General features: G+C 46.9%; 1 protein-coding gene across 1 annotated transcript in view; it reads right to left on the bottom strand.

The window, feature by feature from the left end:
- Positions 1–10,032, bottom strand: part of LOC144602182 (uncharacterized) — a 34,697-nt gene extending 24,665 nt beyond the window's left edge. The window contains exons 1-2 of the mRNA XM_078414917.1: positions 9,866–10,032; positions 8,207–8,410 (exon numbers count right to left, since the gene is read on the bottom strand). Coding sequence (XP_078271043.1) covers positions 8,207–8,410; positions 9,866–10,032 — 371 coding nt within the window. The remainder of the gene's footprint in view (positions 1–8,206; positions 8,411–9,865) is intronic.
- Positions 10,033–18,713: the final 8,681 nt, after the last annotated feature.

The following is an 18,713-nucleotide window of genomic DNA, read 5'->3' as shown; positions in this document are numbered from 1 at the left end:
GTGTCCCAGTCTATGACACCAACCAGCCTCCCCTCCAACGATTCCATCTACACCTCACGCTTCCTCATCATCACAGCCAGCCTTGTCTTTGCTCATCTGCGGCCACATATGCCGCGTGTAAACATATATCCTCTAAGTCTCCGAACACAACCACTCCAATTCACTGCTATTCAGTTTGCCATGTTGCGTTCTCGATTAACGTGAGACCATCTAAAGTTCCGATGCCCACATCTTGCACTCGCCAACATCGCAACAAAATGCAGAGTTGTGGATGGTTCCTTTAAAACATCTGACCAAGACAGAATGACACATGGGTAACTTTTCACCTTGCACGTGAGCTCAAGATACAACACACAATTCACTGATTAGGAGGAAGGAGCCTTCGGGACGTCATTTGTCACCGGTCCTGATTTTTTCCTGGACTTTTCTTGCATTCAGTTTCCTCCCTTCCCCCCACTTCTAATTTTCAGTCTGAGGAAGGGATCCTACCCGAAATGTCACCTATTCCTTTTCTTCAGAGATGCTGCCTGATCCGCTGAGTTACTCCGGAGTTTTGTGTCTGTATACACAATTAACTGCATTGAAATTTGGAGATTTGTGTCACTTAGAGGCTTGCCTGGTGTGGTGCATGAAATTGATGTCCTGTGGAAGGTCGCGCTGGAGTAACTCTGCGGGTCAGGCAGCATCTCTGGAGAAAAGGAACAGGTGACGTTTCGGGTCGAGACCAGTCTTCAGACTCTATAGATGCCTGTAGAAGACCAAGTCAGCACACACTTCTACATGCAACACCATTTCAATGTTTCCCCTTGAACAAAGATATAGCTCTTGATTCTGTGCATACCCTCTGGACCAGAATTCTTTTGAAGCTATCATAGTTAAACCAGTAGGTTTAACTGTGTCGGTGCGGAGTCGGTGGGCTGAAGGGCCTGTTTCCACACTGTATCTCCAAACTAAACTAGACCAGTGAACAAGTGATCAACAGGCTGCGTTTGAAGAAGGGTCTCAAACCGAAATGTTGTCCATTCCTTCCCTCCAGAGATGCTGCCTGTCCCGCTGAGTTATTCCACCTTTTTGTGTCTGTCTTCGCTGAGTTTGAAGCAATTAAGATGCAGGACACTTGAACAAACACATGGATAGTTAAGGTTTAGCAGAGTTCGGGCCAAATGGGGGCAAATGGGAACTAGCTTGGAAGGGGCACCTTGGTTGGGATGGACTTGTTGGGCTGAAGGGCCTGTTTCCGTGCTTTATGAATCTACTACAAATGTACAAATATCCTGGCATGCCCTACCCTCCATTGCAAAAGTGACCACACTTCAAAAATATTTGATTGTGATATTTTAGTTTAGTTTAGAGACACTGCATGGAAACAGGCCATTCGGCCCACCGAGTCCACGCCGACCAACAATCCACTAGTTCTGTCCTACACACGAGAGACAATTTTACAGCAGCCAATTAACTTGCAAACCTGCACATATTTGGAGTGTGGGAGGAAACCGGGGCACCCGGAGGAAACGCACGCAGTCACATGGAGAACGTACAAACTCCGTACAGACAGCACCTGTAGTCAGGATTGAACCCAGGAATCTGGTGCTGTAAGGCAGCAACACTACGCTGCACCACTGGGAAAGATTCTGCAGATATTCAAAAGTCTTCTTTGACTCCTTTCCTCTGCGTTTAAAAACTCTTACAGTGGAACAGGAACCCCATTCCTCATTTGGCAAGTCAGGCCAATGTGAATTTATCCACTAGAATGATTGATGAAGTCATGCAAACTAAGCTGCTTAACAACCAGAAATCAGATCAATCCCTGGTAATGAGAGCGATTTAGTAGCGATAAGTCAAAAAAGTATAGGATTATCCAAGCAGACTAACACAGGCAGCTACATTTCGGGAGGAAGGAACAGCAATGTAATTTGATTTAAATAAGTATGTTTAGTTTAGTGTCACGTGTACTGTGGTACAGTGAAAAGCTATCCAGTCAGTGGAAAGACCATTCATGATTACAATCGAACCGTCCACACTGTACAGGATAGAAGGCATAAAGTATGGTGCAAGATAATGTCCAGTAAAGTGCGACTGAAGATCGTCCAAGGATAGATAGTCGGTCAGGGCCTCTCTCTAGCAGTTGATAGGATGGTGCAGTTGACTGATAACAGCTGGGAATAAACTCTCCCTGAATCTGGAGGTGTGATTTTCACATTTATGTGCTTCTTGCCTAATGGGAGAAGGGAGATGAGGGAGTGTCCGGGCTGAGACTGGTCGTTGTTTATGCTCCTGGCCTTGCCGAGGCAGCGTGAAGTGTAGACGGAGTCAATGGAAGATATGTTGGTTTCGTGTGACTATTGTGTGTCTGTGTCCACAATTCTCTGCAATTTCTTCCCGTCTCGGATGGAGCTGTTTCCAAACCATGATGTGACGCATCCCGATAAAATGATTTATATGGTGCACTTGTGGTGAGAGTTGTGCCGAACTTCCTCAGCCTTCTAAGAAAGTATTGGTGTGTTTGCTTGACCATTGACCAGAACAAGGGGCCACAGTTTAAGAATAAGGGGTAGGCCATTTAGAACGGAGATGAGGAAGAACTTTTTCAGTCAGAGAGTGGTGAAGGTGTGGAATTCTCTGCCTCAGAAGGCAGTGGAGGCCAGTTCGTTGGATGCTTTCAAGAGAGAGCTGGATAGAGCTCTTAAGGATAGCGGAGTGAGGGGGTATGGGGAGAAGGCAGGAACGGGGTACTGATTGAGAGTGATCAGCCATGATCGCATTGAATGGCGGTGCTGGCTCGAAGGGCTGAATGGCCTACTCCTGCACTTATTGTCTATTGTCTATTGTCTATTGCTTCGATATGGCTGGTCCAGGACATGTCGCTAGTGATATTTACTCCTAGAAACCTGAAGCTTTAAACCATCTCTACTTAGGCATCATCAATATATAATGAAGGGGTGTTACAACAATCAAACAACCCTACAGTAGGGATGGAAAGAAATTGGAACTAAATATGCTTGCATCTATTCCAATAATATTTGCATCAGAGTAATCTTGTCCCATGATCGGAGAGTGGTCAATTTCCCCATCATCCCACACACATCGTACTTAACTTGTATTAATGGAGGCGCACATGGTGAAACGATGACCACACACAGAACAGTGAAGAGTTTAGCACAGAACAGACCCTTCAGCCCAGAGTGTTTGTGCCAAGCAAAATGGCAACTTAAATTGACCTCCTCTGCCTGCACGTGCCCACATCCCTCCATTCCCTGTATGTCCTTGTGCCGATCTCAAGGCCTCCCCTGTCGTGCCTGCCTCCACCAACACTCCTGGCAGAGCATTCCAAACGCCTATAGAATGCTCTGAGCTGATCGAGGAGGGCCGGGATGTTCCCAACCATTCAGCCTCACTCACTTTGCAGCATGCGGGTTGTGCCACAATTGATGGGCATGCGGTGGTTGGCCTGGTACTCTCGTGTGTTCTGGAGTCATCTCACGGTGGCCCTGATGGCCCAGCAAAGGTCATACCCAAATGTCTTGAACAGGTTGGGGGTCACCCAACTTGAAAGGCTCAGATTTGGTCTACACTGGGGAGTGGATCTCACGGTTCCTCAATGGCAGGGGTCAGCAACCAACGGCCCCGTGGGCCTAATCCGGCCCGCTGCCTGGTTTTTGTACAGCCCCGTGAGTTAATAATGATTTTTTGCAGTTTTAAAAGGTCGAAAAAAAAATCAAATGAAGAATATTATATCACGTGCGTGAGGTGGGGGTGAGCTGCCAGCGATCCGGCCACTCACAGGGGAAGCGGTCGCCCACTGGTCTGCAATACACTCCCGACATCCACTGTAACTCCCCTCCCCCCCCCCCACCCGGCCACCTCCAACACGTGGACCGGAGTCCGGGCGATCGCGGACGGGATGGGCATTGCCTCTGATCACTCAGCCTCAGAGTTGGGAGGGAACGATGTTGACAGCAAATGTGAACCCCCAACATTGATAAGCTTTTAAAACATTCTCAATGGATTTATTAAATATTTAAATTGAAACAAACTATTCCCTTTTTATGTGGACTTTCCACTTTTCAATAATGAATGTTTAAAATGTTTACATTGTAAAGTTTTTTTGTATTTTTACAAATGAAAAAGATTTTTAATAGAAATAAATTATGAATTAAATATGTATTTAATCACAAATGGTGAACCTTGGTTAAGGACAAATCGTTTTATAAGTTTTAACCTTTAATTTTTTAATGCAAAATATAATAAGTTGTGTATTAATAAAATAAGTATACTGTTTATTTTTTATGTAAACTAACCAGCCCGCTGCTTGTTCAATAATTCATAGGGAAAAAAAATGCAGATGCTGGTTTAAATCGAAGGTAGACACAAAATGCTGGAGTAACTCAGCAGGTCAGGCATGATCTCCGGAGAGAAGAAATGGGTGACGTTTTGGGTCGAGACCCTTCTTCAGAATGATGTTTAATTAATTAATTAATTGATTGATTAAATGATGTTCATTAATTCATGATGCGGCCCACAGTAACAAAAAGGTTGCCCACCCCTGCTCGATGGTTTCCGGTTAGGTAACGCTCGGATTGACTTGTCACAACAAGGAACTGCAGATACTGGTTTTGTAGCAAAGAAAGGCACAAAATTCTGGAGTAACTTAGTGGTTCAGGCAGCATCCCTGGAGAACATGGATGGGCCACATTTCGGGTCAGAACACTTTTTCAGACTTGGCTTTTAGAAGGATGAGAGGGGATCTTATCGAAACGTATAAGATTATTAAGGGGTTGGACACGTTAGAGGCAGGAAACATGTTCCCAATGTTGGGGGAGTCCAGAACCAGGGGCTACAGTTTAAGAATAAGGGGTAGGCCATTTAGAACGGAGATGAGGAAAAACATTTTCAGTCAGAGAGTTGTAAACCTGTGGAATTCTCTGCCTCAGAAGGTAGTGGAGGCCAATTCTCTGAATGCATTCAAGAGCTCTTAAGGATGGCGAAGTCAGGGGGTATGGGGAGATGGCAGGAACGGTGTACTGATTGAGAATGATCAGCCATGATCACATTGAATGGTGGTGCTGGCTCGAAGGGCCGAATGGCCTACTCCTGCACCTATTGTCTATTGTTTCGGGTGGAGCCCTAGTCGGACTAGTTTGGCACAAAGTGATGAAGCCTGGGAGGGCCGTGGTGTGCTCATTTAGGTTGGCCGCTGAGTCTTTGAATATGGACCAGTCCAGTGACTCAAAGCAGTCGTGCAGGAGCTCCTATGACGAGGACCATTTCCTAAGTCCAGCACTGCATGAAGTTTTGCACCAGGTCCTCATCCTTCAGTTTCTACTTGTAGGCAGTGGGAGGAAGCAAAACCTGATGGCCAGATTTTACAACTGTTGGAGTGGGAAGCATCTTTGATGGCTGTGGTCAAGGTGTTTGAGCCTCTAGTAGGAAAGGAGACATGTTAATAGCATTTTGAAGAGAGGGGCTCACGAGTTGCCGAGTGACCTATTCCTGCTCATACTTCCTTATATTAGGACTAACCCTCCATCCCAGGGGAATATCTGATGACTCTTTGTAGCACTCCCTCTATTGCTAGTGTATCCATACTTCAGTAGGGAGACCAGACTCGTTCGTGCACACTCACCAGGGCCCTCTGTAATGCAGCAAGACATTACTTCTCGTACACAAATCCTCTTACAATAATGGCCAGCGTACCATTTGCTTTCGTAACAGCTTGCTGCACCTGTACGTTAATCTTCAGTGACAGAAGTAATCCTTATCAAACGAATTGCAGCTCTGAGTTGCAAAGTGTGCTTTCTAGTTTGAAGTACTGAAGGTGTTTTAATTCAGCTGACACTCTGGGCATTCCCTTTCAAGTATTAATGCCCGCTGAAACAGAGTGCAGGTGATGCTGACCACAGCTGAGACAGAGATCTGGTTAACTTCAGCCTGGCTCTGCCTGATGTACAGCAAAACTGGAGTCAGAACAAATGGCCAACACAAGGAACTGCAGATGCTGGAATCTCGTGCTGAAAAAGCCAAATGCTGGAGTAACTCAGCGGGTCGGGAAGTATCTCTGGAGAGCTTGGATGGGCGACATTTTGGGTCTTCAGACTGATTGTAATGGGGGGAGCTTTCTCCCTGCTCTTCCACCTTTCTCCTCCGAATACAATTAGTCTGAAAAATGCTCCCAGCCCAAAACATCACCTATCCATGTTCTCCAGAGATGCTGCTTAACCTGTTGAGTTATTGCAGCTTTTTGCTGGAAATGAGAAAAGCTGTTTATTTGCAGTCAATTGTATAATTGTTTGACTTTGCTTGAAGCCAAAGTATAAATAATGAAAGAGAAAATGCACTGATAAACATTTGGTTCAAATCATTTTTATTGTGTTTTTTTTCTAGCCGTGTAACAACGGATATCAGTTTTCATTGTCCAGCTTCAGGTGGCATGCGTGTTTATTCTGTGCAAACACAAAGTGCTGGAGGAGCTCCCTGGGTCAGGAAGCAGCTTTGGAGAGAATTGACAGGCGATGTTTCTGGTCGGAGATAGACACAAAAAGCTGGAGTAACTCAGCGGGACAGGCAGCGTCTCCTTCTCTCCAGAGATGCTGCCTGTCCCGCTAAGTTACATAGAAACATAGAAACATAGAAAACCGGTGCAGTAGGAGGCCATTTGGCCCTTTGAGCCAGCACCGCCATTCATTGTGATCGTGGCTGATCATCCACAATCAGTAACCTGTGCCTGCCTTCACTCCATATCCCTTGATTCCATTAGCCCATAGAGCTCTTTGCGTCCACTGTTACTCCAGCTTTTTGTGTCTATCTTCAGATTAAACCAGCATCTGCAGTTCCTTCCTACACATGATGTTTCAGATCGGGACCTTTTCTCAGATTCATTGTAGTTGGTGGGGGGAGAAAGCTGAAAAAAAGCATATTTACAGGTATATATCTAGTTTCCACATTAAATTGAGCAGCAAAAGTGTTTTGTGTGTGAGTTGATCAATGGCAGTAACTGAGGCTTGATCTTCCTACTCTCTGGACCATCTTCCTTCACTCCACTCCCAGTAAACATCCACAGGGCATCAGCCACACGAGGCTGGTGATAAGGTTACTTAATTGTTCACTGTATGTTCGTGTTGTTACTTGCGAGCGGAGCACCAAGGCACATTCCTTATATGTGTACATACTTGGCCAATAAACTTATTCATTCATTCATTCATTCAGGTTGGTTCAAGCCAAGGGCATTTTCTACAAGAGCTAAACTCTGCTCCACCTTGAGGCCTACATTCTTTCCGCTGTTGATCAGAGGAGACCAGGCTGCTCAAAGCCTGCAGGCCTCCTATGGGAGGCAGGTAGCATTGCCAACTTCCTCACTCCCAAATAAGGGACAAGGTGACGGCACCGCCCCGCAGCCCACGTGACCTCACCGAGCCAGCGGCCACATGCTCCCGCTCCACCAATGGCGGCCGCCCGGGCAGGGAGGCGGGTTGCTATGCAACCTCCATTACGCGGCGCCCGGCCTACACTGTCTGGGACTACAGTGGGCCCCGGGCTACAGTATCCAGGCCTACAGTGTCCGGGCCTACAGTGTCCGGGCCTACAGTGTCCGGGCCTACATCGCTGTCTGGGCCTACATCGCTGTCTGGGCCTAATACGGGACAAATCGGTCCCGTACGGGACAAACCACTTTAGCCCAAAATACAGGATGTCCCGGCTAATACGGGACAATTGGCAACCCTATATGGGAGGCAGGGCAGGCCTGAGCTAGGCCTCAACACAGCCTCCTTGTACTCGAGATATCCAGTTATGCCCCAGATTTCTGACAGCTGTTTTAAACTCTTCATCATCATCTGAAACAATCAGCATGCAATAGAGGGTAGTATTCCCTTTACAAAGGTGATAATTAGATAACAAGCTGAGATTAAAGTAATTACAGTTAGGCAGCTGGCAAGGCTACCCCGCCATGTTGTAATATTGTTGATCCTTCAGCATCTGGTTCTAATAACAGTACAGGCAAGAAGATTTTTACATTAATTACACCAAATAATTTATTATAAGCACATTTAATTACAACTGATAAGAGATAAACTGTTCAAAAGAATTAACTCTTCTATGTCACTGATAACAATAAACCCTTTATTGTCACATTAAACCCTTTACTTCAGCATCATTAGGTGGAGGGAAGTGGTGAATGGTGAATGGTGTCTGAATGGTGGTGTTTCCTTACCTCAAAAGATAATGGTTGACCAGCGTGTCGAAGTACTCATGGTAGATGATGTTGTTAACATGACCGTATTGATCGTTGTCTTGCCAACGTGTCTGAATGGGCAGGAAGTAAGGGTAGATCCCTTGCAGCCGGTAGTGGTTCTCGGAGTCGGTGGCCTGGGACACGCCACTACGCCTCACAGCCGTGGCGAAGGGCCGGAGCAAGCTGAGATGGGCCAAGAATCTCATGATGTGTCACCTAAGGCAACAAGGAGTTAAAACGTCCATTAGTCAACAAAATAATTATCAGCTACTGCATTGCCTTTGAATATCTTTGTTAAAAAAATTCTTGGCTTGTTTGGTCGCCCTTCTACGTCAGAAGGCATAAGGTTGGTGTGCTGGGTAATCAAAGCTGAGACGCCAGAATGTTCTGGAGGGAGAATCACATGGCTGGACGTTCCACCTTTAACCAAGATGTTAAAGTATCTGTTCTCTTTGACGGACCCAAACTATCCCATGAAAAAACATAGTGTTTCCTTCCTCACCCTGCACTAATCCCCACTCAATACTGAAAACAGATCAATTCATCAATTGGAGACACTAGGAACTGCAGATGCTGGTGTCTTGAGCTAAACACAAAGTGGGTGGCACGGTGGCGCAGCGGTAGAGTTGCTGCCTTACAGCGAATGCAGCGCCGGAGACTCAGGTTCGATCCTAACTACGGGCGCCATCTGTACGGAGTTTGTACGTTCTCCCCGTGACCTGCGTGGGTTTTCTCCGAGATCTTCGGTTTCCTCCCACACTCCAAAGACGTACAGGTATGTAGGTTAATTGGCTGGGTAAATGTAAAAATTGTCCCTAGTGTGTATAGGATAGTGTTAATGTGCTGACTCGGTGGGCCGAAGGGCCTGTTTCCGCACTGTATCTCTAAAAAAAATAAAAAAAATCCCCTCAGTGGGTCAGGCAGCATCCGTGGATCACCCCTCTGCCTCCCTCACTCCAAGAAATAAAATCCTAGTCTGCCCAACCTCTCCCTATAGCACAGGCTCACAAGTCGTGGCAACATCATCAAGCTTCCCTTGAAGGACGTTAAAACCATTATTGATGCTAGAGTATCTTTTTCAATTCCAGATTCATTGAATTACTCACATTGGTTTGGTGTGATGCGACTTGAATCTCAGGATCAATAGTCCCAGTTTCCGTTAACATAACAGCTACCCCCTAGCTGTGAAAGAATGCTTCACGCATCAACAAATTACTCAGTAAATTAGTCGCGACAACACGTTTCCACTTGTGGAAATGATCTTGACAGATGAGTCCTATTGTGTAGAAAGGAAAGTTTGGAAAGGTGCACAAAAGCAAACCAAGCAAAATGTATCGAGTTGATGGTGAATAAAACGAAAAGATTGTGATGCCGATCATTGTGTCACACAGCGTGGACACAGGGCCTCCAAACAGACCTTCTTTACATGTCTAGAAAGGAACTGCAGATGCTGGTTTACACCGAAAATAGACACAAAATGCTGGAGTAACTCAGCAGGACAGGCAGCATCTCTGGATGGAAGGAATGGGTGACGTTTCAGGTCGAGACCTTTCTTCAGACTGATTCCTGATGACTGATTCCTAACATGGTACTCCGCCATTGCCAATGCAAGTACTGCTGAACATTAGCTGAGGTTACACTGAAGACATGTGCCTCTTGCCTGCAAAGGCAATTTCCTTGCTCTCCTTTGCCTGCCGCTCCTCCTCAGACTGACAACGTTGGACAGCACCTTCTGGGAGGGTTGAGAGGTCCGTTATAAGTCCGTCTGCGCCAACTGCTCTGAGTGCCAACAGTATTGTTTTCATTTCTTTAGCACCTGATTCATGGCATCCTGAACATTCTCCCCCTCTGCCAGCAATATAGGGTGGTTTTACAGTGTGTGTCGTCCACAGTATGCCATGACAGCAGCTCCCGAACTCTCCCGCCCTACCACCCAGAAAAGGTGCAGGAGGCACAAGGGGTGGTGCAGCGGTAGAGTTGCTGCCTCACAGCGCTAGAGACCCGGGTTCCATCCTGACTACGGGTGCTGTATGTGCGGAGTTTGTACGTTCTCCTCGTGACCTGTGCAGGTTTTCTCCAGGTGCTCCGGTTTGGTCCCACACTCCAAAGACGTATAGGTTTGTCAGCTAATTTGCTTGGTATAATTGTACATTGTCCCTAGGATAGTCTTAGTGCGCGGGGGCCGCTGGTTGGCACGGACTCGGTGGGCCGAAGGGCCTGTTTCCGTGCTGTATCTCTAAACTACATGAAACTAAACTAAACAAGGGCACGCCACAACCATATATATGATTTAGAGACTTTAGAAAGACTTTAGAGATACAGCGCGGAAACAGGCCTGATCTTGTCCTCTGGTCGAACTCTCAGCGCATGTTGTATCTTGTGGAGATCACAGTCCCTTGGGAGGATGCTGTGCAGGAAGCCTTCGAAAGAAAGAAACTGTGATATACAGAGCTTGCAGCGGAGGCAGAACGGCGGGGCTGGAGAGCAAAGATCTGCCCGGTAGAAGTTGGATGTCGAGGATTCGTGGCAACATCTACCATAAGACTGAGGAAGGATCTGGGGATCAGCGGACAAGCCCTACGCAAGGCCAACAAGGACACATCAGGGGTGGCAGAGCGGAGTACCCAGTGGCTCTGGCTGAAGAAGAAAGACCCCATTTGGTTACAGTTACAGAGAAAAAGTCCAGCGTCCAGAATGAGGTAGATTGGAAGATCGGGATTCCCCGCTAATTTATGCGAGGACTGTTCGGTAGTCTGCTAACAGGGCGGAAGAAGCTTTTCGCAAATATATTGGCACATGCTTTCAAGCTTTTGTATCATTGAATGGGATTTGTGATACTAAAGAAAAAAAGGGAGAAAACAGCAATCAGATCTTATTAAGTCCTGAAAGTAAATACGTCCTCTGAGGTAGATTCAAATCTGCCTTTCTTTCAGCTGACTTTTGTGTTTTCAGCGCACTGGTTGTGGAAAGCGCCAAATAGCGTTGCTTTAAAACGTACTGACACTGCAGATATCGAGATCGCTGCTTGTAATCAGGCTGCCACATTCAAAATGCCTTTCCAGCACATTGCCTTGGACTGCCACCCTCGACTGAGTGCAAGTGATGCCTCGAACAGCAGGAGGAAATCTGCACGGTGACTCGATCCATACACAATTGATTAGTGTTGCCACAAGCCGAGACTCAGAACACTGACTCATTACTAGACTTGCTTTTAGCAAAAGTAAATATTGGGACCGAGCCAAAAATGTTAATTAGTAATTACTTCACATCAAGCCCAGATAACAAAATGTTTCTTTTGAGAGGAAAGTGATGGGAACAGAACTGAAATAAATCCCAGATGAATTGCGTGATTTTGCAGTGGGTTTTGACGTGACTATTCCAACCTTCTCCTTGGTCAGATTAATGGCATAGTCCCTCCATAACCATGAGCTCAACCGAGAGTCCGCGGACAGTTCCCTAACTCACCCCAATTGTCAGTCGGCCTTCAGTTCACTGACCTACAATGGCTCCTGATCATTATTTTCACATTCCCCCAAGGCCGTGCACCTCCCAATCTCTGCCACCTCCTCTGGTTGTGCAGCCCTGCAGGATCTCTGCTTTCCATCCAATCTCCCTGCCTCCACGTCCCCGACTTGGGAGATTTAGTTTAATTTAGAGATACAGCGCTGCAACAGGCCCTTCGGCCCACCGGGTCCGCGCCGCCCAGCGATCCCCGCACACTAACACTATCCTACACACACTAGGGACGATTTTTACATTTGCCCAGCCAATTAACCTACATACCTGTACGTCTTTAGAGTGTGGGAGGAAACCGAAGATCTCGGAGAAAACCCACGCAAGTCACGGGGAGAACGTACAAACTCCATACAGACAGCACCCGTAGTCGGGGTCGAACCCGGGACTCCGGCGCTGCATTCGCTGTAAGGCAGCAACTCTACCGCTGCGCCACCGTACACTTCTGACACTTTTCCACTATTGGCCATGCCTTCAGCTGCCTCGCTCCCAAATCCAAGGTATTTATTCACAAAATGCTGGAGTAACTCAGCAGGTCAGGCAGCATCTCGGGAGAGAAGGAATGGGCGACGTTTCGGGTCGAGACCCTTCTTCAGACTGAACCCAAAATCCCTTTCCTCAGCCTCTCCCCCCATCTCTCTTTGCTGTTACACCATGCAGACTTCCCCGAATATCTTCTTCCCCTCTCACATCAGGCTTCTGAGCAGTCCTTCCATAAGCTAGGAATTAAGTCTAAATAATTAAAAAATTAAATTAAACAACAAAGGAATTAAATTAAATAAGTCTGATTCAAACACAAGGAACCCTTTGTGGACATTGGACTTTATCTACATAACTGATGCACTACAATGCTGAGAAAAACATTCTGGAAAAATATCCCACTACTGGCCACATCTTCCCATCTCCTCCCCTTTCTGCTTTCCGCAGAGACCGTTCCCTCCGAAACCCCCTGGTCCACTCGTCCCTTCTCACCCAAACCACCCCCTCCCCAGGTACTTTTCCCTGCAACCACAGTAGATGCAACACCTGTCCCTTTACCTCCCCCTTCGACTCCATCCAAGGGACCCAAACAGTCTTTCCAGGTGAGGCAGAGGTTCACCTGCACCTCCTCCAACCTCAACTTCTGCATCCACTGTTCCAGGTGTCAACTTCTCTACATCGGCGAGACCAAGCGCAGGCTCAGCGATCGTTTTGCTGAACACCTCCGCTCAGTCCGTCTTAACCTACCTGAACTCCCGGTGGCTCAGCACTTCAACTCCCCCTCCCCACTCCCAATCTGACCTTTCTGTCATGGGCTTCCTCTATTGTCAGAGAGAGGCCCACCGCAAATTGGAGGAACAGCACCTCATATTTCGCTTGGGTAGTTTACACCCCAGCTGTATGAACATTGACTTCTCTAACTTCAGGTAGTCCCTACTTCCCCTCTCTATCCCCTCCCCCTTCCCAGTTCTCCCACTAGTCTTCCTGTCTCCGACTACATCCTATCTTTGTCCCGCCCAAACATAATAGAGCAGAGCAAGATAGACCACTCGACCCTAAAAACCGCAGTATGTCATGACGCCATTTTAGTAGGCAGAAACTTGCAGAAACATTTTAAAAGAAAAATAGCAAAAATCTGTGAATTGATAGATGAGATATATTCTGCATTTTTATGGTATCGTCACACACACTGTTCCCCCAAAACACTGATTACACTGCGAGAGGCAGAGCGAACGGCGGGTTTTGCTTACTAAAATGGCGGACGTTACGCTCCTTTGCGTACTACACTTCAGTATAGGCGATTTCGACGGAGTGGTTCATCTTGCTCCTCTAGTATCTTTGGTCCCGCCCCCTCCCCTGACATCAGTCTGAAGAAGGGTCTCGATCTGAAACGTCCCCCATTCCTTCTCTCCAGAGATGCTGCCTGACCCGGTGAGTTACTCCAGCATTTTGTGTCTACCTTCCATTTTAACCAAATCTGTCATGTCCCCTTTGTTCTACTTGTTGTGCGTGCGTTTGATTTGATTATATTGATGATTCAATGGTTCAATAGTTTAATGGTACTTTATTGCCACATGTACCAAGGTACAGTGAGATTCCATTTTTGCATAGAGTTCAGTAAAATTATTAGTATACATAGTCATATATAGTAGGTATGGTAAATCTGATCTTTAGTTTTAGTTTAATTTAGAGATAGAGCGTAGAAACAGGCCCTTCGGCCCATCAAGTCCACGCCGACCAGCGATCACCCGCATGAGCGGCACGGTGGCGCAGCGGTAGAGTTGCTGCCTTACAGCGAATGCAGCGCCGGAGACTCAGGTTCAATCCTGACTACGGGCGCCGTCTGTACGGAGTTTGCACGTTCTCCCCGTGACCTGCGTGGGTTTTCTCCGAGATCTTCGGTTTCCTCCCACACTCCAAAGACGTGCAGGTTTGTAGGTTAATTGGCTGGGCAAATGTAAAAATTGTCCCTAGTGGGTGTAGGATAGTGTTAATGTGCGGGGATCGCTGGGCGGCGCGGACCCGTGGGCCGAATGGCCTGTTTCTGCTCTGTATCTCTAAAAAAAAAATCTAAACCCCATATACTAGTTCTATCCTACACACACTAGGGACAATTGTGGGTAATCTTTCATTTCACTGCACATTTATGTGTATGTGACAAATAAACTTGACTTGACTTGACTTGACAATTTACAGAAGCCAATTAACCTACAAACCTGTACGTCTTTGGGATATGGGAAGAAACCAGATCACCCGGAGAAAACCCACGCAGTCACAGGGAGAACATACAAACTCCTTACAGACTGCACCCGTAATCCGGATTGAACCCTAGTCTCTGGCTCTATCGCTGCACCATCCTGTTTGGATAGTACGCAAAAATAAACCTTTTCACTGTACCACGGTACACATGACAATAATCAACCAAAACCTAGCGGTAGCGCAGCGGTAGAGTTGCTGCTTTACAGCGAATGCAGCGCCGGAGACTCAGGTTCGATCCTGACTACGGGTGCTGCACTGTAAGGAGTTTGTACGTTCTCCCCGTGACCTGCGTGGGTTTTCTCCGAGATCTTCGGTTTCCTCCCACACTACAAAGACGTACAGGTATGTAGGTTAATTGGCTGGGTAAATGTAAAAATTGTCCCTAGTGGGTGTAGGATAGTGTTAAGGTACGGGGATCGCTGGGCGGCACGGACTTGGTGGGCCGAAAAGGCCTGTTTCCGGCTGTATATATATGATATGATATGATCTAAACCTATCTCCTTCTGCTTCTTGGTGCCATTATTTGGGTGAAGATGTTCCTGAGATGTGTGGCTATGTGGAGGTGCTGCACAATACAGGTTGGTGTTGGGGGAGAGTAGTGAGATGAGTTCACGGGTGAAAATCCCTCAATGGTATCAGGGAATGAACAAACTGGGGAAATCTAGGCCACAGGTTTAAAACTGGTCTGATGTCCAGAGGCCGTACATACATATCCCCACCAGCCCGGCTGGGGAAATAAAGAGCTAATGTTAATAATAATGACCAAGAAATTACCATTAAGATTCATCTAGTTCATTCATGGGCTTTAGAAGGCTTTGGGTCAAATGTGGGCAAATGGGACTCACCCCGAATGTCATCTTGATGGGCATGGGCTGAAAGGCTTGTTTCCATGTCAACAACTTGTTTGTCTCTATGATTGTAGGTATGTTAGGATAGGAAAATGGCTGACATACCCAGCTTATGCAAGCTAAGATTCTAGGTGCATCCCTCTGGTTGACCCCTAATGCAAACCTGTATTGACACGGGGCCTCCTTGGTCTGGGCATGGATATGAACTGCATGCAGTGCACTCTGTGTATCCTTGTGTGTGGACGCACAGCGATCATGTTGTATAGGAGGGTCATGTGGTGCGTTAGCTTCGGTGAACAAACACGCCACATTGCTCCATATTACAGACAACAAATGCCGACCTTAATTACATCTACATCCCATGAAGAAAGTTTGAATAAGAGACCTGAGTTGCATTTGGATGGGGAAACGCAAAACCATAAATATAATTGGTGAGGCACCGTAGAGCTGTTACATCACAGCCCCCATGACCCGGGCTCAATCCAGACCTCCGGTGATGTCTGTGGAATTTGCACGTTCTACGTTTAACCATGTGGGTTTCTCCTGGGTACTCTGGTTTCTTCCCACAACCCAGACACGTGCAGGTTGGGAGGTTAATTGTCCAGTGTATGTTGCCCCTGGCGGGTGGCAAGAGTTGATGAAACGATTGGAGGAATAAAATGGGACTAGAGTAACGGGAAATTGCAGATGCTGGATTCTTCAGTAAAACACAAAGTGCTGGAGGAACTCAGCAGGTCAGGTGGCATCTCTGGAAGAAATGAATATGTGTCATTTTAAGCTTGGGGCCTGCTTCACACTGGGATTAGTGTGGGGCCGCTGTAAAATGGTGCTTGATGATCAGAGCACACACAATGAGCTGAAAGGAGCTTTTTGGTATCACTTCCGAATTGAACAACACACACACAAGCGCACGCGCACGCGCACACGCACACGCACACGCACACACACACACTCACACACACACACTCACACACACGCGCACACGCACACACACACACACGCACACACACACACTCACACACACACACACACACACACACACACACACACACACACACACACACACACACACACCCCCCACACACACACACACACACACACACACACACACACACACACACACCCCACACACACACACCCCACACACACACACACCCCACACACACACACACACACACACACACGCACACACACACACGCACACACACACACGCACACACACACACGCCCACAACCACCAGGAGCTTTTACATATATACGTATAATCTTATACGAAACGTATAAGACAATTAAGGGGTTGGACACGTTAGAGGCAGGAAACATGTTCCCAATGTTGGGGGAGTCCAGAACCAGGGGCCACAGTTTAAGAATAAGGGGTAGGCCATTTAGAACTGAGATGAGGAAAAACTTTTTCAGTCAGAGAGTTGTGAATCTGTGGAATTCTCTACCTCAGAAGGTAGTGGAGGCCAATTCTCTGAATGCATTCAAGACAGAGCTAGATAGAGCTCTTAAGGATAGCGGAGTCAGGGGGTACGGGGAGAAGGCAGGAACGGGGTACTGATTGAGAATGATCAGCCATGATCACATTGAATGGCGGTGCTGGCTCGAAGGGCCGAATGGCCTCCTCCTGCATCTATTGTCTATTGTCTATTGTCTATTGTCTATATATTCGAGGTCCATCCCTCTTGTTGACCCTAATGCAAATCTGTATTGATAAGGGGCCTCCTTAGTCTGGGCATGGATATGAACATAGATGGAGTGCACTCTGTGTATCTTTGTGTGTGGACACACAGTGATCATGTTGTATAGGAGGGTCACATATGTGTGCTTATGCATGTGCGTGTGCGTGTGTGTGCGTTTGCGTGTGCAGTTGCCTGTATAAATATATACACACGTACACACATATATATTGATGTGTGCGCGTGTATATATATTTATACACACACCTGCACACGCACGCACACGCATATGTATAAGCACCTGGTGGGTATATATAGACATATATATATATGTACACACACATTCTAGGTATGTGCGTATGTGTATGTATGTATATTTAGCCACTATTAAGTCAAGAGGGTTGAATTCTGCTAACAGTCTCCTGATGTTTCTTCTCAACAAACAGGTGATACTGGGATCAGCCAGGACACATCACTCCAACAAGATCAATCAGACTTCAAACCTCATTCAGATAAACAAAACGGGAATATCAATGCCGTCTCACAGTCTCCTGGAGGAGAAATAGAGGTTGGACCGGCTCCAAAACTCCTCACTGGAGACACGAGTCCCATCTGCTGAGCTTTGCATCTGAACTTTAACTACCATTCAAAATCCATTTCCACAGAGATCAATTCACAAAGCAAACAGATGGACCCCCGCCTCCCCAGGCCACTGTGTTATTTGTTTAATAAATTTAATTAATATCCAACTACAGTGGATTGCTCCTGGAATGGTGAGTGTCTCTATGAAGCTGCAGTAATGAGTGATTCCCCTTTAAAGTTTGGGTAACCGTGAGTCTTAACCCAGCCGCCCCGAGACTAGCTGCAAGAGTGTTTATTGTCACAGAGTGCACCCCCATCTCAGGGCTTTTCTTGTTACTCTGTGGCCTTTCGGGGGGAGGGGGGAGGGGGCAGCCAGGATGCTTTGCTCACAGCAGCATATATCTCTGATGTTGCATTAGCAGGCTCGCATTATGTCATTTCCGCTCTCAGCAAAATTGCCAACAACCCTCCTGGTGTGTACAGGTTAATGAGTACACACTCTGTTTTTCACCCTCGAGGCACCTGGCTGCTTTTCAGCAGACTTGCTAATTAGGCCCTTTGATATTAATGTTAAAGGATGCTCTTTTCATTATTTTTCTTCCAAAAGAGGTGACAATTTAACTCGCGCCCTAATGAATGGCAGCGTACAGATCTCACGCCGAGTCCTGTTCCACCCCCCCCCCCCCGACTATGTCAAGCCACTGGTAGAAGGATATGAGATGACAAGAGATGTGATTGCCAGCCTGAGGTCCACTTCAGATCCCTGAGAAGGCATTGCCTCTGGGTGATCCCGTTTCTTCCCATATCCCAAAGACGTGCAGGTTTGTACGTTAATTGGCTTTTGTAAATTGTCAAGTCAAGTCAAGAGATTGGAAGAAATCGTCCTCTGGGGCACCTTTGGAGTTATTATATCAGTGGGCCGCTGAAACGATGAGATAAATCTGATGCCCCGGCTCCAGTGCCCCAGTACTCAGGTGGCCATCAGACACCTGTGCTCGGATCCCAATAATCGGACATCATTGTCCACTGCTGTAATACAATGCTCAGATCCAGCACTTGAACTTTGGGGCACCGAGCTCCTGGCACAGGACTTCCACATCGGGGGTTAACATGCAGATTTGGGGA

The sequence above is a fragment of the Rhinoraja longicauda genome, chromosome 18 (genome assembly GCF_053455715.1).
Source record: "Rhinoraja longicauda isolate Sanriku21f chromosome 18, sRhiLon1.1, whole genome shotgun sequence".
In the NCBI taxonomy this organism is placed as follows: Eukaryota; Metazoa; Chordata; class Chondrichthyes; order Rajiformes; family Arhynchobatidae; genus Rhinoraja; species Rhinoraja longicauda.
Note: the sequence above shows the minus strand (reverse complement) of the source record. Positions and strands in the feature narration are given on the sequence as shown.